The 17,635-nt window shown below is 44.1% G+C and overlaps 1 protein-coding gene across 2 annotated transcripts in view; it reads right to left on the bottom strand.

Moving 5' to 3' along the window:
• Positions 1-17,635, bottom strand: part of SKAP1 (src kinase associated phosphoprotein 1) — a 304,194-nt gene that overhangs the window by 19,559 nt on the left and 267,000 nt on the right. For both annotated transcript variants that reach the window (XM_070393189.1, XM_070393190.1), the window contains 3 exons: positions 17,336-17,536; positions 8,793-8,843; positions 1,342-1,442 (listed from right to left, as the gene is read on the bottom strand). In XM_070393189.1, the coding sequence (XP_070249290.1) occupies positions 1,342-1,442; positions 8,793-8,843; positions 17,336-17,536 (353 nt within the window). The remainder of the gene's footprint in view (positions 1-1,341; positions 1,443-8,792; positions 8,844-17,335; positions 17,537-17,635) is intronic.

Here is a 17,635-nt window from a genome sequence, read left to right as displayed (position 1 = left end):
CGCTAGGGTGGTGGTGAATTAGGACTCTGGAAGAAAACACTAGAAGATTGTGACCGCACTCAGCAGGTCTCTTGCAGGCCTCCTACTCTCTTGAAAAGAGTGAGAACTGAATTTGATGCTGGGTCCGAGGGGCCTCGTGGGAACCACTGAAAGGTACAGCCTGGTGGGTCAGCCTGGTGTTTCCTAAGGAGCTTGTGGTATATTTACATGGAGACAAACCTTTAGATAAACAGCAAATGATGGGTTAGTGACGCAGTGGGTTTTCAATATTGCTTTATGGAATCCACATACTCATCAATTAAAGAGCAAATTGTGCCTATTTCAGAAATGTGTTTGTAGATCTTGATTGACCTCAGTGAGAGAGAAAGAGAGAAAGAGAGAGAGAGAGAGAGAGAGAAAGAGAGAGAGAGAACTTTGTAAACAACAACAATAAACATTGAAAAATTATTGATGAGAGAGAGAGAGAGAGAGAGGGAGAAACATCGACCGGGGATTAAACCCACAACCTGGGTATGTGCTCTGAATCAAACCCACCACCTTTTGGTGTGCAGGATGACACTCCAACCAACTGAGCCACACTAGCCAGGGCAAGAGAAAGAACTTTTTAATAAGTTTTTTTTCCAGGGACCTAATTTCTTAGTCCACCTATACAGAATGTGTAGTATTTCATTACAAAGATAATGCTACTGATTCCTCTGTAGCCCATCAGTTCTGAACCTCTTTCACATAGGTGATGGATCTATAATAATCTGTCCTTTTTTCTCCCCCAATTCTTTTATGATCAGCAACACTATTTGTGAGATGATTAGCTGGGGCTAGGGGTTAACCTTGTGACTGAGGAAGAGAATAAAGTTAGCTGGCCCTTGTGGGGTTTGATTCACTATCTTGGTCTTATCAGCACTTGCTCAGACCAATTGAGCTGGCTAGCTCTGACTCCTCCCTCCATACATAATCATATTACAGTCTTGTTTATCTATAAGTGAAACAAGGCATCTGATCTAGCCAGAATGGTTTTAAGAGTATTATATGATAATAAATTATGTACACAGTGATGACCTTTTAAATATCACAAGAAGCTAAAAAGATCAGATTTTGATTGGCATAGTTTTAGTATTATGTCTACCTTGTTGCATTTTTAAACTTGAAAATTGGTTCCTGGGTCTGAATTTTCAATTAAAATTTTCCCTAAGAGTTATAAATCAATGGGAATTTATGTGTGAGGCAGCCACGTGATACGCACAAGAGAAGTGTATGACACGGAATAATTCTGGTTATGGTGACTACACCATCACGGGTGAAAAAATAAACTTTTGATCCAAGCCCCACACTCTGTGTCTTTACCTTGCTCAGAATGCGGATGAGGTCACCCCGCTGGAAGGACAGTTCGTCTGGCTGGTCACCATGGCAATCCCATAAGCCCTGGTAATAACTGGCATAGTCCACTGATCAAAGAGAGGAGAAATCAAAGTTAAAAAGACTCTGTCTTTTTCCATAGAGCCCACATTTTTGCTGCAAATGGAAACCAGGGTTCTATATTGCCCCTAGGAAACCCAAGATTCAGGGTGGCCGGGATGAGATACAGCTAAATACTCAGCATGAGCAAAGGACTGTGGGAGAGGGAGATCATTAACTAACATTAAATATTTACAGATCACCCTTAGTCGGATGCTGTTCAATAATATGATAAATATATTCATTTATTAACAAAAGAAAACCAGGCAGGTAATTTTTCACTTGGCTTGCACGTAAGCAGCACCAAGAGATTTCCTGCGAGACTTTCTTGATCCAGGGCGTCTACACCATCAGTGCTTCTCTTCATTATGCGTTGGAAGGAATGGGGTAAGTCTCTGACTTCCTATTTACAAGAGAGGCTGAGTCAACCAGCCCGTGTCTGCATCACAGTCTCACATGTTGGCCCCCTCTGTTACAGAGGAACTTCATCCTGGACACTTCCCACCCAGGTACTATAGGAGGCAATCACCAATAAATACGGAAACAAATAGCTCAGTCTTTAAGTGGAACCAAGGGGGTGTCTCATCCATTACAACTAAATTCTGGGTGGGCTGGCCCTTTTCCAGCATCTCATTTGTAGATCCTGAACATGTCTGCCAAGATTTATCTGCAAGCCCTCGGGGGAACAGAAACCAAAGTGATCTGCATTAAAAATGAAAGCAACTCAAGACGACAAACCAAGCTTTAGAAGCAGCTGGAGAGATTTACTGAGCTTCTCAGCAAAACTAGATGGCAGTGATGCCACAGGACAGCCATCGATTCTTAACAATGAAGAATTTGTATTGATCTTCTTCTACCCGGAAAGGTTAAACACTAGAGTACAAAGTGGGAGAGGATCTGGGGATTTGAATGGCAGGAGAGCGAATGCCCACTGGACCACGGATAATGTGGCAACGCTCCCCGTTCCTCAGGATGCTGTGTATGAGAGCTTTAAGCAAAGCACCTACCAAAGGTGAAACTCCTATCATTGGGAGTCAGGAGTCTTGGGTTTTAATTAAAATTTAAGTGATTTTTGGGGACCCTATTTTTTATTTTTTTTACCAGTTTCCATCTTTCTCTTCATTTGCCTTGACCCTCCCTTGAGGAGTAATGGTGCTAGAAGCTGAGGGTGGGAATAGATGTGGGGCAGTGGGGGAACAGAGGCCCTGGCTATATTTCCCTTTTTTTCTGCTTGTTATTAACTTAGGAGCAATTCAAATAATAAAGGCACAGGGGAACAACATCCCTATATATGTCTCTGGAAAAGAACATTAATAGGAAGCTTAACGCACACAAAAACGGAGGTGGTACAGAGCTATTTAGTGAAGACTCAGCTATTACAAACAGAAGTAAAAATGTTAACCATATAGAAACTCAGGCTTGTTTTCTTTACACAGAAAATGGTTTGTATATGCAGTAGACAACAGAGGGCAGCAAACAAGACAACTACGCTGGAAATATTCTGCCACAGTTCGGAATATTTTTGGCAGAAACAATACTTTGGGATAAAAATGCTAATTATTGAAAGGACAAGGTATATATTTCTTGGATATCAGTGCATGAAATAATAGAGAAACATCAGTCCCTGGAAAGTGAAAGCAGTTAGAATGGAGTTGATTAATCACCCAGAGAGTTTGACTAAATTTAGGGATAAAAAGTATATTGACATCAATACAACATGGTAGAGAAAATTTATAAAAGTAGATTTTTAAAACAATGACATATCCAAATGGTAAGACTGACAACATTATCTTGGCTTTTTCTGGCCTAACAGATGGTCATTGCAGGGCATTGCTCCCCACATGCCTGGATGTGGGATAGCGCCTAAGACTATGAGTGCCTTTTGGGTATATATGTAAAAAAAAAAAAAAAAAATTGATATTGAGGATATAAGGCATCTGGGGAGAACACCTGAAAAATGACCTATTCTAAAAGCACAATAGATCAGACAGAGAAAGGAAGAAGTTAGGAGGAAAAGGAAAACCTTCCAAGAAAAAAAAAGAAAGAAAATGCCTTCAGTTCTTTATAAGCTGAAGGCCAAAAGAAGATAGAGCTCAGGAATCCAGGAGATAGGTCAGCCTAGTCTAAGAACTGGAATCGTCAGACCTATGACAAACAAAACAAAACAAAACAAAACAAAAAACCAAAAAACCCCCCAAAAAACTCTGAAAAATAAGCAGAATGAAAGGCTAAACATGAGGAAAAGGTTAGACTTGCTATTTGGACAGTATTCTGGTATTAAGGAAATCAGGGAGGAGGAACACCTTAACTGGACAAGATTGGACTCACTATTGCAAACTCCCTGCATAACATATGTGTGGTTTGCATTCATGCGTAAGAGTGTACACAACTTCACGGCATTCATTCCTCAGCATTCAACAACCATGCACACAGCACCTACTAAATGCTGGGGACTATGCTAGATGCTGGGAATTCCACATTGGCCACATTTGGTCCTTGCCCTCAGGCCTACCATCCAGCCGGGGAGGCAGCACTCTGAGATCAGAAATGGTGCAGCATTCTGACCACTTAATTAATTCAAAACATTCTCATTCTCATTTTGAGGACATTATTCCATCTAATTATTTTTTTTCCAGTCTGTCCATTTGGAATGAAAAACAAAAGAATAAAGCGTAATGCCAGTATTTCTCAATACCTCTCAAAAAAATGTAACTCTGCACTAAATAAAGCCTGGTAATTCAAAAGCAAAGCACTAATATATTCAGCATAAAACAGACAGAGGACCTAGAGCAATAATGACAACACTAATAACTAAAACAGTTATAACAATTAACAACAATTACAATGATGGAGAAGCTAATGGGTATGATCACGGCTTTTAAATTGCTAGCAGAGCTGAGGAATTTTACTAGAGAAAAAAAAGGGGGGGGGGGGCGACAGCATCTTATTTTCTTTATCTCATGTAAGAGAAGCTAAGCTCCAGTAAACAAAATGTCATAGAAAAAAGAGCAAACACTCAATTCAAAAAAAAAAAAAAAAAGAAAAGAAAAAAGAGCAACAGACTAAGTTAAAAAAATATTGTTTTTCAATCTTTTCTAGGTATTTACTGCAAAGCATTTGTCATTCCACACCAAGTTCTTCATAACCAGTGATAGTAATTCTCCTGTAATGGAAACGAGCCTCTAGGATGTGGACAGTTCTAAGGTGAAAGCACCAGGACCCCTTTCTGCCTTCCTTAGGGACAACAGAACGTGACTATGTTCCTTCCAGAGTTCATAGATTACCTTGGACTTTTGCTTGGGGCGTTGGGTAGTTCTGGAACTCAAGCTGCGACCAAGAGAAAGAGGCTAAAGGCAGGTCCATCTGTGTTTACATTTTCTTTTCTTTTTTTTTTTTAAATTTTTTTATTGCTTAAAGTATTACAAAGGGTATTACATATGTGTCCTTCCCCCCCCCCCCCCCCCCGCCCTTGACAATCCCCTGGCCTCCCCTACCCCCCAGTGTCTTATGTCCATTGGTTATGCTTATATGCATGCATACAAGTTACATTTTCTTGATGAGCAAAAGGACTGTGCCAACAAGGCCTGGCATTGGGTACAACTACGTAACGAATTATAGAAAAGAGAAACAGGATGAGAAGACACATAAAGCCAGTCCTTGCTAGAGCCTGGGTTGGTAAGACTTGGACAAAGAAGGCCAAAGCAGTGGCCCATTGGGAAGGGCTCGGAAAGGCCACTATGTTCAGTGCATGAAAGTCTCTGTCTGATACCATGTTAACTAATTCAGAAGGAAACGCATGAAAAAATGTGCCAAGCTCATTAACTATGACTCAGAACAGGAAGAGCAACTGACCAATACCATTTGCTTGGTTTTATAGCTCTTTAATCTTGACTTTTGAAGTTATGTTCCTTAATGTTATAACTATGATCTTGAAGTGAGAACACTCACAGATCTAGATTCTCATCGCCCGTGCTTCTTTTATTGGGCCAGAATTGTAGCTGGCTGATAGTTAACTCATGCTTGGTCTTGGGAAGTAAGTTTCAAAAAGTAAGAGCTGCAAATACCTCTGTGGCTTCCCTCTGTTTCTTTTGTGGAATAGTTCACCCCACTGGCGGGCACCAACGTGAACAGAATGCCTCAGGGATGGAATGCTCGTCAGCGACCATTTTTCTATCCTGCAGAAACTACTAAACATGGGCTCCTCCTTGGCTGAGTTCGCCCACAATTTCAGAGTGAAAATAAACTGTTTCAAGATCTCCCTTGGTCAGAGGTTTGATGTATCTAAGGATGATTTGTGTCGCTGTCTCTGCTTTTTATTTATTTATTATTATTATTATTACTAGAGGCCTGGTGCACGAAATTCGTGCATGGGTAGGGTCCCTAAGCCTGGCCAGTGATCAGGACCTGTCGGGGCCTTCCAGCTGCTGGCTGGAGCCTTCCTTCCCCTGCTGCTGGCTGCCGGCCGGGGCCTTCCTTCGTTCTGCACTGCCCCCTCGTGGTCAGCGAACATCATAGCGAGAGATCAAATTCCCGGTCTCCTGGTTGAACTCTCAAGGGAACAATTTGCATATTAGGCTTTTATATATATAGATTTTTGTTAATCCTCATCTGAGGATATTTTCCCATTGATTTTTAGGGAGAGTGAAAAAGAGAGGGAAAGAAAGAGAGAAACAGCAATGTGGGAGAAACACATCAATTGGTTGCCTTCTGCATGAGCCCAGACCAGGCCAGGGAAGAGCCTGCAACCAAGGTATGTGCCATTGACTGGAATTGAACCCGGGACCCTCTGGTCTGTAGGCTGACCACTGAGCCCAATCAGCTAGGGCTCCATCCCTGCTTTTTATTTGACATGGCAACCCAAGCAAATGGCCAGTAGTTTTCATATAAACAACACAGAATGAGCTTTATATCTGGTTACCTGGACACTGCCTTCTCATGATAGGAAAGGGAGATAAACTCATCACTGAAGACACTTAGTGTTAGCCTGTTAGGCTGATGGGTTAGAATTTAGTGAACATCTGAGGTGTTGAAGAGTCACTCATTAAAATAACCCTGTTACTAACAGTCATGCTGTAAACCAAGCTCTTTATAGATTGGACAATCAATACTACAAGGCTGTGATAGATTTTCTAGGTAACAGAATAAAATAAAAGAAATTACGTCTTCCAGGGTCATTAACACCCAATAAGGATAAACTGAATTCCTTTTCCCCTCCTCTTCTGATACGATCTAGTTGGGCTTTAAAAATGTTAGCAATTCCATTAGGAGAAAGCGCAGCATTGGGGGGGTGGTGGGGGTGGTTATCCCTGGAATGGTAGAGAAAACGGGTTTTAAAGGTAACCCTGCTAACCACAGTATCTTTTAGGAGAGAAGACTTTTTTCCCCCCTCAAAAGGCATGTGTCCCCTGAGAAAAAACGAAATGAACCAAACTTATGTCGCGTGTAAAACTAAGCGAGCCCAACTTGTGTAACTTGTCTATTACATAGGCATTCACATGGTCACAGAGTTCCGTGCCTTTCACAGGCTTCCAGTGGGGCTGCCTACCCTTCCTTCGGACCTTCATATTTAACTGTTATAACACTAAGCGATGGCATTTGGATGTTACATATGTGTTGCTGTTGCTATAGCTCCTTTGGAGAAAAGGCACTATATAAATTTAATAAATAAATAAGTAAACACAAATAATAAAAATTCCTGCCTCAGATTCTGCAGAGAGCGCGAAAAGCCCTCCTCTGTTTTTTTTAATCACTAAGTCACCAATCATTATAACTGGTGGGAAGTATAAGCCATAGAAACATATTTAGAGCTCACTACACATTAACAACACCTATTTTGGAGGCAGGAAGCATGAAGAACAAAAGGTTTTTTTTTTTTAATATATAAAAAAAACCTGCTTGAATTATAGCTGCTGAAACAGGAAATAAATCTCCCTCAACCCTGCCCCTCCCCACCCCCAAATAGAACCTTATAAAGAGAGGCAGAAGGAGGAAGTGAGGTGAAGGAGGAGTCTGAAACGGAATTTTTAGACTTTTGCCAGAAGCCTGCTGCTTCCTGAATGAAGTTTACTATCAAGTTGGCCATAGGGAGCTTCCAGGTCTCCCACCCTCGCTGCCCACATGAAGTGTTTCCTTCCTGCTCCGGTGATGGAAACTAGAGGAGAAAAGGCATACGTGGGGCATGGGCTGGTCAGGAAACAGATTTTCTGTTGGAAGTCTGTACGGCAAGTGGGAAACAGTAGGGGGACAGGTTTCAGAATGGGCTAAGTCACGTGTTGTTATGAGGCACTTACTTGAAGCTACGCTAACACTCCTGCCTCATACTCGCCTCTGTTCTTTCTTTCTCTCCTGCTTTGGCACATGGCTCTCTGCTGTCTCTTCTCCCCGTTGGGAGAAGTTGGGTCCTTCACTAAAACCTGTTACATATTCGCTTTCTGTAGGGAATGAACCAAGGAAAGGGGTTTTGCTGAATGGATAAAGAGGAGAAGAAAAGTCACAAGGAAAGGCAGAGAGAAGAGAAAGAGGGAAAAAAAATTGGAACAGAGAATTGGAGAGAGAGCAGGGTGGGGAAGAGGAAAATAATTCCTAGGCTTAAGACTCATAGAATCTCTAAGAAGAAAAAAATCAGCTACAACTTAGGCTTTGCTGATGGAATGAAATGTCCTTGAGGTGGCCCCTGCATCACACATTCCTTTACTGACGATGACAGAATAGGTCCTCGGTCCACTTAAGGAGGCTTTAGAGGGGCACCTGACCTTAGGAAGGATGGGCTCACTAAGAGCCTGAAGCACGGTTAACAGTCCGAGATGAATCAGATGTGATTTTGTATTCAACAAACCTGTTACATATTCATTTCCAAATGTGCCTGGAATCTAAGCGGGCCATCAGGAGTCAGCATCACCAAGCGATGCTATCCTTCAGCCCACGTTCACTTTTCAGGTCTGACACATTTCCATTCCCCTCTGAACCTGCAATCTCCGGGCCTCTCGGGGAGGGGACATTTCCATTCTTTCCATTCTCAATCCTCCGAACTCTTCGAGATGAGGCAATTCTATTTCCCCTGCACTGATTTCAGAACTACTGATAGGAAAAAATAAATATCTGGGTTGGCTTCCTCCTTCTCTAGGATAAATCCTAACTGTTCTGGGAACATTAATTAAAACGAATGGGTGGCTGCTTTTAGAGGTAAGATACTTCCCTCTCCAGTCATCTTATTTGGGCTTTTGAGATAGACACACCAGTATCTTCTTAATTAGTGCGCCCTATAATATAAGGAAGGTGCTTTCTCCGGCCGGAAGCCCAGTGTCCTACCCAGGGCCTGTACACGGATGGAGCTCTCATACCTCTTTTTTGTCCAGCGCCACTCTCATCCTCTTCTAGGTCGAGCTCTTCATCTGAGGGGACACACATCGTCAGCATTAGCAGTTAACAGTCTTGTGTTTTTTATACCTCTGAACTCATCACGCTCTCTTCCTTAAGGAAATAATTACCATGTTCTTTTTTTTTTAAAATCACCTCTTACCTTCAAACAGGCCCTCTCCTTCTTCCCTCCCTGTTCATTCATTCACAAACATTTTAACGTGCTTACTATATGCAAGGCACTGCACGAGGAACCGGACAAGCCTGGCAGGATCCCTGGTAATCCATTGGACTATTTAGGTGCCTATCACTAAGTCCTGGTCCTTTTCCTAAAATCCCATTGCTTCTCCCCTTCTGGAATTCTCTTCAAAATGTAGCATCCCCATGTGAATGTCCAGACTTTGTGTGTGTGTGTGTGTGTGTGTGTGTGTGTAGGGGGCCTGCACACACACAAGCAGGTGAAGCTGAGCACGTGTTTAAAACCTCGGTGATTAATTAGTCCTTAATGTATCAGGCTTTGTTCAGCTGTAACAAAAGCTGGTCATGTACATAAATTTATGTTCCTAGTACTTGGGGCTTGTCGTTATCTTTTTACTGGTCTTATTCAGCCGGCCTCGTTCACTAGAGTGTAAGCTCCTGAGGGCAGTTGGAATGGTCTTTTAATTAATTGCTACACGTACACAATGGGTTCTAAGTCAGTGCTATTGTCTAAGTCCAGTCAAGTGTTTCTATGGTCAAAGTCACAACATGATTGGCCTGTGTTTCTGATCCTCATGAACCTGTTTCATCTCAGACTTCATACTACCTGATAACATTGGGCCTTTATAAAGAAAGCATGAGTCCTTACACACACACACACACACACACACACACACACACACACTGAATGGGGCATAATAAGTAACATTTTGAGGGCTGAACACTTAAGTTTCTCCTGTCTACATTTCCTTTCCTTTCTCCTTCTGGGTCTTAGAGAGCACTTACCCCTCTTGCTTCCCCATAGTTATGCCACTGAATGGAACTGTTTGAGGAGATGGCTTTTTCAAAATATAAGGTTTATAGGGCAATATGAATTCTGATATGTCAGACTGGGGGAAATAAACTCTAAGCTCATAAGAAGAAATAGCATAAACATATTTTAGACCATTAAAGAAATAATTGATTTCACATACAAAATGATACAATTTCCCGGCAAAAATAAAAAAGGAAGGGATGGATCGATATTCTGGAGAAATAAGTAACCTGTTATCAAGGTAAAAAATTTATATATATATATATATACACACACACACACACACAATTTACCCTACAAGATACTTTGACTCAATTCTTCTTATCTCCATGTATGACCAAGTAGCAGAGACTTTCCTAGTGCCACCTGTAGTGCTCCCCATACCCCGCCATTAGGAATAAAGACGTGAGATATTGGAAGAGTGAAATCAAATATCAGAAATAGATGGTGACAAAATAAGTCACGTTAAACATCATTCTTTGCACACTGACTTATTACTTGCCCACTCCCTTCCTTCTCTGCTATGAGATGCTCTTGCTTTTTGACACGGGACTAATTTCACAGGATTGAAAACAACTCTTAGAAGAAGAGTTGGAACACCCTCGGTGTTAGAGATGCACAATAATTTGGACAGAGAGTAGCTCTTTTGCTGCTATCAGGCAACTCGGTCACAAAGCTCAATAATCTGCTGTGCTTAGGCACTTTTGCAGAGCGCGTTTATCCTACCTCTGCTCTCTGTGCGCAGATGTCTCTTCCTCCCAATTCTAATCAATGTAAATTGGGTCAGATCTCCGCTGTGAATTACAAATTGGATCCGAAGTTGGAGGGTCACCGTGCCTGCTACTCCACCTCCTTCCCACCACCATTAGATGGGAAGCTACACCGAAGATCTTTTCTAAATAAATCAGGCTTTATTGTAAAACTCGGCCACTGACGAGACATAACCTCATTAGCATTGATTTTAAAATAAATTATTGAAAGTGGCTTGCCTGCTCTTTGCATTTGTAAAATAGGAGAATGTAAATGTATTTGCAATGATAAAAATGAAAACTAAAATTTGATTCCTTTATCCTTTCGGGCAACAGCACTTAATCTAGTCATGAAACGAGAATGGGAAAAAAATAAAAATCTGTTCTGTGCGGTTCCATTCCAGACCAAATACTCTGATTCCCATTGTGCCCGTGGAGTCACCGAGAAAGCAAGCAGGAAGCTGGCCATAGATCTTCTGTATCATTCCCCACCATGGCTGAGCTCTGCGGTGATGGGTGTGAAGGGGGAAGCCCCCATCCCCACCTCTGTCCTGTCTAATGCTGTCCTTCCCAGGTGGCTGAAAGTGGGCTCAAGTCAAGAAGCCCCACTGCTGATGTGAGAAGCTGGGTGCTGTGTCTCTGTGGCTTTTTCAGCGAGTCTGGGGGTCCCATCCCACAGCGAAGGAAAGTGCCCTCCACAGCTGGCAGTGAAGGTCACACCTCTTAGCACCTTCCCAGCTTTAGAGGACACAATATAAACAGAGAGGCATACATTTCATCTCCCATCCTTCAACGAAATCAAATTGCTACGTTTTGAACCCCCAAACCAAGAAAACCGATGATATGGCAGCAGGAGTATATGCTCACAGAAGAGAGTGGGTTAAACTGCCCAATTTCTCATTTTTATTCATCTGTCAGGTGAGGTTTTAATTTTAAAGATATTATTTAAAAATATATTTTTAGGCTAAAGACCTTATTGTACTTCTTTAGAAGAATACTACTAGGCATCTTAGCATTACATCTACTGAAATACATCTTCATTTAAGAGAGAATGAAAATTTATGTGCTAGCTCAACTTTAAACAGTGGTAGATGCTAATGGTGCTGGCTCTTAACAGGGCGTATGGGACCCCAACCTTACATAGGTTTTAAACAAATTAACCTCCAAAGATTATTGTCCACTTATTACATTAAATGCTCTACTTGATTCCCAAATATCTCATCTCAACTGGGAAAACAGTTGAGGAAGATCCTGTTAACTGGGTGAACATGTGAGAGAACCACAGGGCGTCACAAATGAGCACCAGTATCCAGAGAGTTGATTTCAATCAACGCTCTTGGCACAATGTCAGGGACGCTGATGAGAGGCTGAAAGGAACGGGACACCGACGCCACTTGGGAGGCACAGAGAGGATCCAGCTTCCCATGACACCTGGCTCCTTCCTGAAGTGCCGCCCTGACACTGGCCCAACCGACGCCGAGGGAAAAACATTCAAAGAATGACTAGGTCCGAAAGAGGGAGCTCATTTCCCCCAAACAAAGCAAAGTGGCAGAAGCTCAAAAAACGCCAGCGGGATCAAGGTGCATCCAGATGTCAAGGTGCTCTGGTGACAGATGCAGCAGACATGCAGCCAGCCTCGGGATGCAAAGGGAGCACGCGGAAAAGCAGAAACAGGAACCCCTCCGCAGCGTGCACATCCGTGTTATAAATCCGTGCGTGCGATGGCACCCCTTTAGACAGCATGGGAAATGCGAGCAGGATGCTAATAACCCACGTGATTCTCTGGTGTGTGTTTGGTCATCTCAACGGTTACCTTAAAATATCTGCATCCCATCTCTGTGCTATGGTCTCGATGTACAAGATATTAAACTCAATTTCTGCTAGCTGCGATACTTGGAATGCTCCGAACTCCATTTCACAGGTAATAATTGAGCACCTACTAATTGGGGGAAGAAAGGCCTGGAGACACACCCCGGCGCCAAGGGCTAACACAGAACTCAGCTCCAGCTGGGTCACCGAGGAGACACGTTTCAGCACATTGTGTCGGGTTCCATCCGCCGGGATCAGGGGGCCGTTATTCTAGTGAGAAGACAACAGCCTGGTTCTGGTTTTGGCACTGGCCAACCAGCGCTGTGTGGCTGGGACCCAGTGCGCTCGGAAGTGACAGAGAGAAGGCCAGGGAGCTCAGAGGGAGCTTGATGCCGGGGCCGACTCTTCTCCGATGTCCCCCGCCCCCCCAGGCAGTGCTGCGTTTCTATGAAATTGGAATCCGCTTTCTTCATAATCTTTGTATTTTTGGTGTCTGCCTTTTTCTTTCCTTAGACCTCCTACGATCGCTGTTTCCCCTTCCTGTGGGTTTGGACAACGGTACAGAGGGGAAAATAATTCCACCGAATGCTTGTTTCCATTAGAGTCAAATTAAAAAAACACCACCACCCACCAAACCCAGTTATACGCTTTATTCTAATGCAATCCGGTTTCTGAGTCTATAATAACCCTCGGGGGCCGTGCAGGCAGCACTGGAATGTGCACAGAAATTCCCAGGGAAGGCTCTTTGTCTCTCTTTCTGTTTGCTCTCCTGAAATCTCTCTAGAGAGCACAGCCGGATTCTGTTGCCGCTGCAGCTGCGGCAAGGCCCTAGTTATTATAGCTCTTCAATGGTCTCAGGCGCCTGGCTGGGTTCTGGCATCGAGGCCAGACAGAGAGAAACCTGATAAAAGTTGTCCTTTTATGGGATCTGGAATCAGGGAACTGGGCCTGTGCTAGCCTGTAAAATAATTTCAGGGAGGGGTGAGGGCGGGCTCAGAAAAAGCCAGCCATTTCCCACATATTGCTTTAGCGTTTCTTTGTGGTAGTTCCCTGCAGTTTAATCGACTGCAAATGAGATCTTAAAAATCAAGGGCCCCCATATGCTCAACATGGATGTTCAGAAATCCCACCGGATACCAACCTGGAAACCATATGATCCGGGATGAACATTTCTGTGGTTTTGGCTGAAAACCTCGCGTGCTCTGGTTTTCTCTGACAGGAAGAAGGTTGCGTACCATGTAGCAAATGCTACTTATCCCGCAATTAATGTGAGGTAGTGCCTTTCATTGGGGGACCTATATGTTATTTTGATTAGGAAAACGTGTTTTTGTGTGGCCTTGGTGTAGGTTACAGGCACTTTTCTTTCTACCTGGAAAACAACCCCTCTGAGGGGGATCTCCCTGATAAGGCCTCCAACACAGAGACCATGAGGCTGGTGTAAGGCCCCATCCCAAAGAGGAGGGAGACAGAACCATCAATGCTAAATCGTCGCCACAAAGCTCACCGACTTATTATAGTAAAAAAAATTTGAGCGGTGCACGCCAGCTGACTATTGATGGTATGTGATGTTAGCGCAATCCAACGCTACTGTCGGCTGTCCCTCCACCCAGCACCTGTCCTCGCAATGAGCATGGGCCGGAGCAGAAGGTGTGCGCCACATTCCACCTGCTCAGGGTTTTCAGTGTCACCTGCTTCCTACCCAGCACTGATGATGTCCAACGGGATTGTCTCAGGTCTGGTTGGTGGAGGTGGGGAACTAGCCACCCCCAACTCTTCAAGGAAGAAACACTTCCTATTTAAATACCACCAAATTAGCCCTAACCGGTTTGGCTCAGTGGATAGAGTGTCGACCTGCGGACTCAAGGGTCCCAGGTTCGATTCCGGTCAAGGGCATATACCTTGGTTGCGGGCACATCCCCAGTGGGGAGTGTGCAGGAGGCAGCTGATCGATGTTTCTCTCTCATCGATGTTTCTGGCTCTCTATCCCTCTCCCTTCCTCTCTGTAAAAAACCCAATAAAATAAAATAAAAATACCACCAAATTAACAATAGGCAGCATTTATCCAGTGCTCACTGTATGCCAGGGCTCTGCCCTCAGTGTTTTACATGCATTGATTCTAGACTTCTCATGGCATCCCTCTTTGATAGCTACTATTGCTATCCCCATTCTACACATGCAGAAGCCACACAGGGAAAGGGCAAATAGCTCGCTTCAGGCCTCACAGCTAGCAGGTGGCAGAGCAGGTCCAACCTGACGTAGAGCCAGTACTTGTGTCTGAGATACCATGCTGTCTCTCACATGCTGCTGCTTGCTAGGCGGTCTTGGGAGATGCCGGCAGAGGGGAGACAATGGTGGGCCCCTCCCTCTTCCTCTCAGTTCCTCCAGGACGGGTAGTGTGGCACATGCAAAACTAACAGCGATTTCGGAAGCAACAATCTGAGTGGGGTAGATGGAGACTTATGGCGGAGATATTCCCAGTCTAGTTAAATGCCAATATATTTTCACCTCTAATGCCATCTCTGAAAACTGTGATGGATAGAAAGAGGCTTTTGGGAAAGAACCTGTTGGCTGCGTACAGCACTGTCCTTTGGAAACTCATAAACAAGTCAGCTACCGTTTCCCTCACCCGCAGAAAGAGACCCTGGCACTCCTACAGCGCAGCTGTCCTCGCTCCCGAGGGACACTTGTGAGCAGAGGGTGAGTGGCTTTTCTTGAGCCAGCAGACCAGTCTCCATGCCCTTGGAGTCCACGCCAACATCCAGACTGGTGCCATTTTTGGGGGGAAGGCCCTGGTAGCTGGGCAGTGCCACACTGGCGAAGGGTAGGGATTTCAAAGGCAGGGGAAGGATGATGGTTAAGAAGTCAATCATACATTCACTGGCCCACCTGGGGTAAGGTGATGAGCCAAAACTCATCTTATTATTGAGGTTTCTGTCCCTTAACTCTTCTTTGCTCCCCCTCTCTGACCATCAGCCTCCTCCTCCCTGGCTCCTTTGAGAACTAAACACGGTGCATGAAAAGGTCCTTCTTGCCCTGACCGGTTTGGCTCAGTGGACAGAGCATCGGCCTGCGGACTCAAGGGTCCCAGGTTCGATTCTGGTCAAGGGCATGTACCTTGGTTGCGGGCACATCCCCAGTGGGGGGTGTGCAGGAGGCAGCTGATCGATGTTTCTCTCTCATTGATGTTTCTAACTCTCTATCCCTCTCCCTTCCTCTCAGTATAAATCAATAAAATATATTTAAAAAATAAAATAAAAGAAAAGGCCCTTCCTTGCTCCCCGGAGGCTGAGTGATCCAGGGGGTTTTCTCTGAGCGCTCCGCCACAGCTGTAACCCAAAGCAGAGCGTCACCCGGATATTTCCCCAAGCCTGGGCAGGAGTGAGTGGAAAATGAGCTCACTAGGAAGACTCTGGCCAAGTCGGGGAGTACATCTCCTTTCAGGGAGCGTTGTGAATTAGATCCATTTCTGCACCCTGCTGTTGCGATGGAGCAGACTGTGAAAGGGAAGATTCTCAGAGGAGCTGTGTTTTAATGTAGCAATTTGATTCAATTTTCCACTCTATAAAATTACCCATCACTGCTCGTTGCTTTCTAACAGACACCTTCACTCTTAATTTAACAATCCTATCGAATTCTGCCAGGGAAATTGGAAAAATTTATCACCTGTGAAATTTTATTTTCCTTTGGTTGTATCTGTTTTTGTAAAACTTCATTAACGACGATGACTTGCTGAGGAAATTATCATTTTTTTTTTTTTTAACTTCAGACACAAGAAATGGCTCGACCTCAACCAAGATATCATTTGCATAATAAAACACAACAGAAAGGCTGGGGAAGTTGGGACCGGCAGAGGCTGGAAGTGCTAGGAGAAGAAGTAGACTTTGCTTGGTGGCTGGTGGGTGAGGTCCCAGCGAGGAAAAAATGTGTGGCCACAGCCCTGATCCTTGACTCAGGAAGCAGTGACGTGGCTTCTCCCCCAGGGGAGGGACAAACACAGCGTTGACAGGGTTCGAGCCTCGTCTTAGGAAGCTCTGAAATACAAGTTGCTTACTCAGGGTGCTTTTTAGCAGCCAGCCTTGCCTTCAGGGGAATCCACTGTTAGACTCACCTTAGCTCCTAAGTTTATCTGGGATTGAAGTTTAAGTTGTTATAAATTTAGGCTTAACTTGAATTTCTCAGCAGAGCCTGGCAAATTTCCACAGGAGCCATCTTTCTGAATGGACTTGAAGATTCAGCATTCCTGCCGCCTAACTACCTCACAATTAAAAGGCTCCGGCTTCGGTTTGCTACAGTCTGACCCCCACTGTGCTCTGCACTGTTCAACAGCTGCTGTGATCCCCACAGGAAGGGGCTCTGCAGAAGCAGTGATGACTCTACATTTTTTTTGAGATGCCAGTTATCATGCCTTTGGCAGGGAAGAAATATGGACAGTCGACCGGCTGTAAGGGTGGGCAGGGGGGACACGTTAGGGTTATCTGTAAGAGACACAATTGGACTCAGGTTATATCTGAACTAAGTAATAAGGAGTTGTGCTCCATCGGGGCTTTACTGGGTTACGGAAAAGGTTTGTCAGCATTTATCTAGATTCCTTCAGACTTTTACTCTATCCATCACTTTGAGGCAACTTTCCATTATTCTCACAATTCTCACAGAAAAGAAGTTGAAATGAGTTTTGATGATCCACCCCCAAACTCACAGTAAACCAATGAAAACCAACATAAATACTCTTAGCTCTTTCACTTTGTTGACATATGGAATAAATTACTTCGCGTGGGACAGATGAAAGACCCTCCCTGGTCAATTCATCTTGCTCCCAGAGCAAGGGAGAGCTTCTAATCATGGAAGCTTCCCTGCACACTCTCCTTTAGAGAGTTGGCTACCTCTGGAGTTTCCAGAGTTTATATTCTTCTACCAGGTCAGGAGTTTCTGAAGATAATTAGAAGATGAAGTTTCTCACCTGGTAAGACTTCGTAAATATCTTCTTCTTCTTCTTCTTTCTCCTCTGAGGGCTGTTTTAGTCCTAGACTCCCAGGCAAGATAATGGGTCTGCGCTGGGGACCAGAATTTTGGGAGTCAAGGCCATCGATATCATCATACATCTCGTCCTCTCCCTCCGCCTCTTCCTCCTCTTCACATGGAATGGTTAAGGAACTCAGATCTGCCAAGGTAGAGGTGAGAATGAAATCAAGATAAGGAGAAAAAGAAAAGAATAAGGCAGGGGAGGAAAGAGGGAGAAGGAGGCGGCGGACTGAGAATA

Source organism: Myotis yumanensis, unplaced genomic scaffold (assembly GCF_028538775.1).
Source record: "Myotis yumanensis isolate MYYU_CA2020_CCGP unplaced genomic scaffold, mMyoYum1.0.hap1 SCAF_16, whole genome shotgun sequence".
NCBI lineage: Eukaryota > Metazoa > Chordata > Mammalia > Chiroptera > Vespertilionidae > Myotis > Myotis yumanensis.
This window is presented reverse-complemented; position numbering and strand designations above follow the sequence as displayed.